The sequence below is a fragment of the Colobus angolensis genome, unplaced genomic scaffold, assembly GCF_000951035.1.
Source record: "Colobus angolensis palliatus isolate OR3802 unplaced genomic scaffold, Cang.pa_1.0 Scaffold44, whole genome shotgun sequence".
NCBI lineage: Eukaryota > Metazoa > Chordata > Mammalia > Primates > Cercopithecidae > Colobus > Colobus angolensis.
Genome location: NW_012117821.1, coordinates 1,344,118 through 1,347,817, shown reverse-complemented (window position 1 = coordinate 1,347,817; position 3,700 = coordinate 1,344,118). Strand labels below are relative to the sequence as shown.

The 3,700-nt window shown below is 63.2% G+C and overlaps 1 protein-coding gene across 1 annotated transcript in view; it reads right to left on the bottom strand.

Annotated features, from left to right (window-relative positions):
* Positions 1-1,594: 1,594 nt before the first annotated feature.
* ABCA2 (ATP-binding cassette, sub-family A (ABC1), member 2) overlaps positions 1,595-3,700 on the bottom strand; it is a 21,973-nt gene continuing 19,867 nt past the window's right edge. The window contains exons 43-46 of the mRNA XM_011957400.1: positions 3,316-3,418; positions 3,096-3,233; positions 2,759-2,965; positions 1,595-2,319 (exon numbers count right to left, since the gene is read on the bottom strand). Of these exons, the coding sequence (XP_011812790.1) occupies positions 2,284-2,319; positions 2,759-2,965; positions 3,096-3,233; positions 3,316-3,418 (484 nt within the window). The 3' untranslated portion in view covers positions 1,595-2,283. The remainder of the gene's footprint in view (positions 2,320-2,758; positions 2,966-3,095; positions 3,234-3,315; positions 3,419-3,700) is intronic.

Genomic DNA, 3,700 nt, shown 5'->3' with positions numbered 1-3,700 from the left:
ACGGGGTTTCACCGTGTTAACCAGGATGGTCTCGATCTCCTGACCTCGTGATCCGCCCCTCTCGGCCTCCCAAAGTGCTGGGATTACAGGCTTGAGCCACCGTGCCCAGCCTAAAATGTTCTTTTTGCTGTTGTTTTGAGACAGAGTCTCAATCTGTTGTCTAAGCTGGAGTGCAATGGTACGATCTTGGCTCACTGCAGCCTCTACCTGCCGGGTTCAAGTGATTCTCCTGCCTCAGTCTCCCGAGCACCTGGAAATACAGGCGCCCGCCACCACAACCGGCTAATTTTTGTAGTTTTAGTAGAGATGGGGTTTCACCATGTTGGCCAGACTGGTCTCGAACTACTGACCTCAGGTGATCTACCCGCCTCGGCCTCCCAAAGTGCTGGGATTACAGGTGCCCAGCAGAAACTGTTCTGAGGAAGATGCTGGGGGGTGTGTTTGCTTTCAACACTGCATTACACATCATGACAAATGAAGCCTCTAGAGATGACGCCCCCGTGAACTGTGTCAGTCTGTGGGTGGCTGTCCAGGTCCAGCCTGGCCTCATCCTGTGCGCTGGGTCTCCCTGGGCCTCGGCTGGGCCATGTTCCTTTCTTGACTTCTTCCTGCCATGATTCAACCTCTACAGTTGTAGGACGGAGGCTGCTGTGACCTGAAGCCCCGAGGGTCCTGCCTTCTCGTGGCTCCCCCACACATTTCCCTTGGCTGACCACCAAACCCACACCAGCCCCTCCAGGGAGCGGGTGTTCCTCCCGGTTCTTCCAGAGTTAGCCGCCCCCAGGGCCCAGGACAGCGTCATCCCAGTGACCCAGCCTCTCGGGGACGCCAGCATGCCCATCCCACTGTCCCTCAGGTGGCCACGGCGAGCGTCTCATAGGAACCCAAGTGGATGTGTCAGCCCAGCCCACCCAGGCCTGCCAGTGCCCTTAAGCCCATGGGACCCTCCCCTTTTTGTCCCCCATGTGGCACCATCCCTCACCTGAGTCCACCCTCCACCCTCCTAAGGAGCCTTGAAACGGCCTAAGGCAAGAGTCTGACCTTGGCTCAGATCACGGGGCATGAGCTCTGTGGGCAGTTCATGCTCCTCCCACGTCTCCCGCCCACGGTGCACCAGGCTCCACTGCCAATGAGCCTCAAAGTTTCCGGGTCCTGCCTCCCTGGGGCCTTGGCCTGTGCCCTGCCCTCTAGCTGGGATGCCCTTCCCTTAAGTAATCTCCACAGACTTCAGTCTCCTCCTGGAGGTTGCCTCCTCCTGGAAGCCCTCCCTGTCCCTTCCATGATATGGAGACAGCCCAGCCCAGGCCACTGCAGGCCCCACATGGGCAGCAAGGGGTGAAGGAGGCTTAGAGGGGGCAGGTGGATGGGAAGATGAAGGCTAAGGGGAAGGGGGCCAGGAGCAATCCCTGAAGGTGGGATGGGGGGGACAGTGAACCATAGTGAACCACCCTGCCTCAGTTTCCCTCCTCCAGGCCGACCTGGGCACCCCCCGCCAGCACCTGTGCCCGAGGGGCAGGGCCTTCTGGAGTGCTAACCCACCTGATGGGCCCATCTTCCCCACCCCTCCCACCTCACACACACAGGCCTTCAGGCGTTTTGTTTATTTATTTAAAACAAACATCTGTGCGCTATGTACAGGCCCGGCTTCCAGGCAGGTGGGCGGGCAGGGGGCCAAGCTGGGTGGGAGAGTGACAGCAGCTGGGGGTAGGGGGGGTTCTGGCCCTCGCCTGGTCAGCAAGGCCAGCTTCTCCATTCCTGCCGCCTGCCAGCTGACCCAAGCTGATGGCTTCCGCGGGACAGCCACCTCCCTGCAGGAGAGCAGGGCCAGAGGAGTCTCTTCTCAAAGCAAAATAAATACGCGACTGACCCAGCCCCGTCCACAGTCCGCCCTCAGCGTCAGCCTTCATTGTAGGAAAAAAAAGCTGGTTCCAAGGCTGGGCAGGAGAAAGGCCGGCAGTGCCTGCTCCAGCCGGTGTCGCCTTGGGCGGTGAGCAGAGCTAGGAAGGGGCGAGGGGCTGGGCAGATGCTGAGGCTTTAAGGCAAAGCAGGGCGAGGGTGTGCGCAGCCCGGGCCGGGTCAGCCTTTGGCACAATTGGGGGCGGCAGCCGCAGTGACCACAGGGCATGGCCGAGTATGGGGGCCGGAGGGCCAGAAGCCCCTTGGTCCTCAATCTCCACTCCAGGGCCTGGCAGGCACTGGGGGACATCTGTCCCCACGGTCGAGTCCCTGGTCCAGCTCTGAGTGGTCAGCGGAGCGTATCCTCCCTGGCCCAGCTCTCGGTGGTCAGCAGAGCGTGTCCGTGTTGAAGGACAGCTGGGCCTGTGCACAGGGGAGGTCAGGCTTAGGGGGCGTCCTGTGTCACCCCCTTGTGGGGCTGAGGACACTTGTGCTGGCCTGCCCTGGCTCTCCTGCAGGCTGGGCCTGGACGCAGGGTCTCCCCACGAGCTCCCTCTGTGTCTGGGTTCTCCTGGGCCTCTGTCTGCCGAGTCTGGGGGTCACTGACTCTACATCGGTCCCCTGTTCCCAGGCTCTGGTTCCCTCTGCCCCATCCTGGCTCTGTGCCCCTCAAAGATTCCAGCAAGTCTGGGCCCTGCGTTTGGTCTCTCCAGGCCTGTCTGCAAGTCTCCCTTGCCCACTCTGCCCCCTTGACCTCTGGACAGCAAGCATCCTGGGGCCAGTTCTCCCCCTACCCTACCCAGGGCTGGAGCCGCCAGGCAGCCTAGGTCCGGTGGGCAGAGCCCTGGGGCAGCCTGCTCACCCGCTCCTCCTCGAAGCTGATGAGGCCCTCGTCCTCTGTGTCCAGGTCCTCAGGTTCATCTGCCACAAGTGCCCGGAGCTCCGTGGGGGCAGGCCGGGGCCGGAGCAGGCTGAGCAAGCAGCCAAGAGGGGACTGCAGTGCGGAGGGCGGCTCCGTCTCCTGCTGCTCCAGGTTGTCGCTCTGCTTCTTGGCGAAGTTCACGAACACCTGGTGGGTGGAGCAGGCGTGTGGGGAGGGGCGGGTCTGGGGTGGGGGGATGGGGAGGTGCCAGGCAGAGGGGGGCAGGGCAGGTGGGAGGAGGGGTAGGTGTGGTGCGCAGTGCCCTCGGGGCACTCACGTTGTCCAGTGTGGTCTGGCTGACCGAGTAGTCCTCGATGCCCAGCACGCCAGACACCTGCTCCATCTTGCTGAACACCTGGGCCAGTGAGATGTGCTCCGACTTGAGCTGGTACTGCACCTTTGTGTGGTGCCGCTCCTGCAGGGGTGGAGGTCAGAGGCCACTGGCAGCACTCCCACCCCACAGCACGCCCTCCACGACCCTGCCTGGGACCACCCACCTTGAGCATGGCTTCCGGGAAGCTGCGGTTGAAGAACCGCACCACGTCCTTCACGCTCTGGCTGCTCTTGGTCCGCACCGTGATCATGTAGCCATCTCCAAACCTGGTGGGACAGGCCCATGGCCCAGAGAGCCCTGTGCCACCCGGCCAGAGCCCCAGCCCCCCAAGCCTCCCAGCCCCACAGGCACCCCAGGAAGCCCCATAGCCTCCCACAGTCCCCCCAGTCCTACAGCCCCCACAGTCCTCCAGGCCCCTCCCCTGGCCCCACTGCCCCAGTCCCTACAACCCCAGTCCCCCCAGCTTCCCTGGCCCCACAGCCCTGCAGCCGCCCCTGCTCCTGGCCCTACTGCCTGGTCCCACCCCTGGGCCTGCCCCAGCCCTCCCC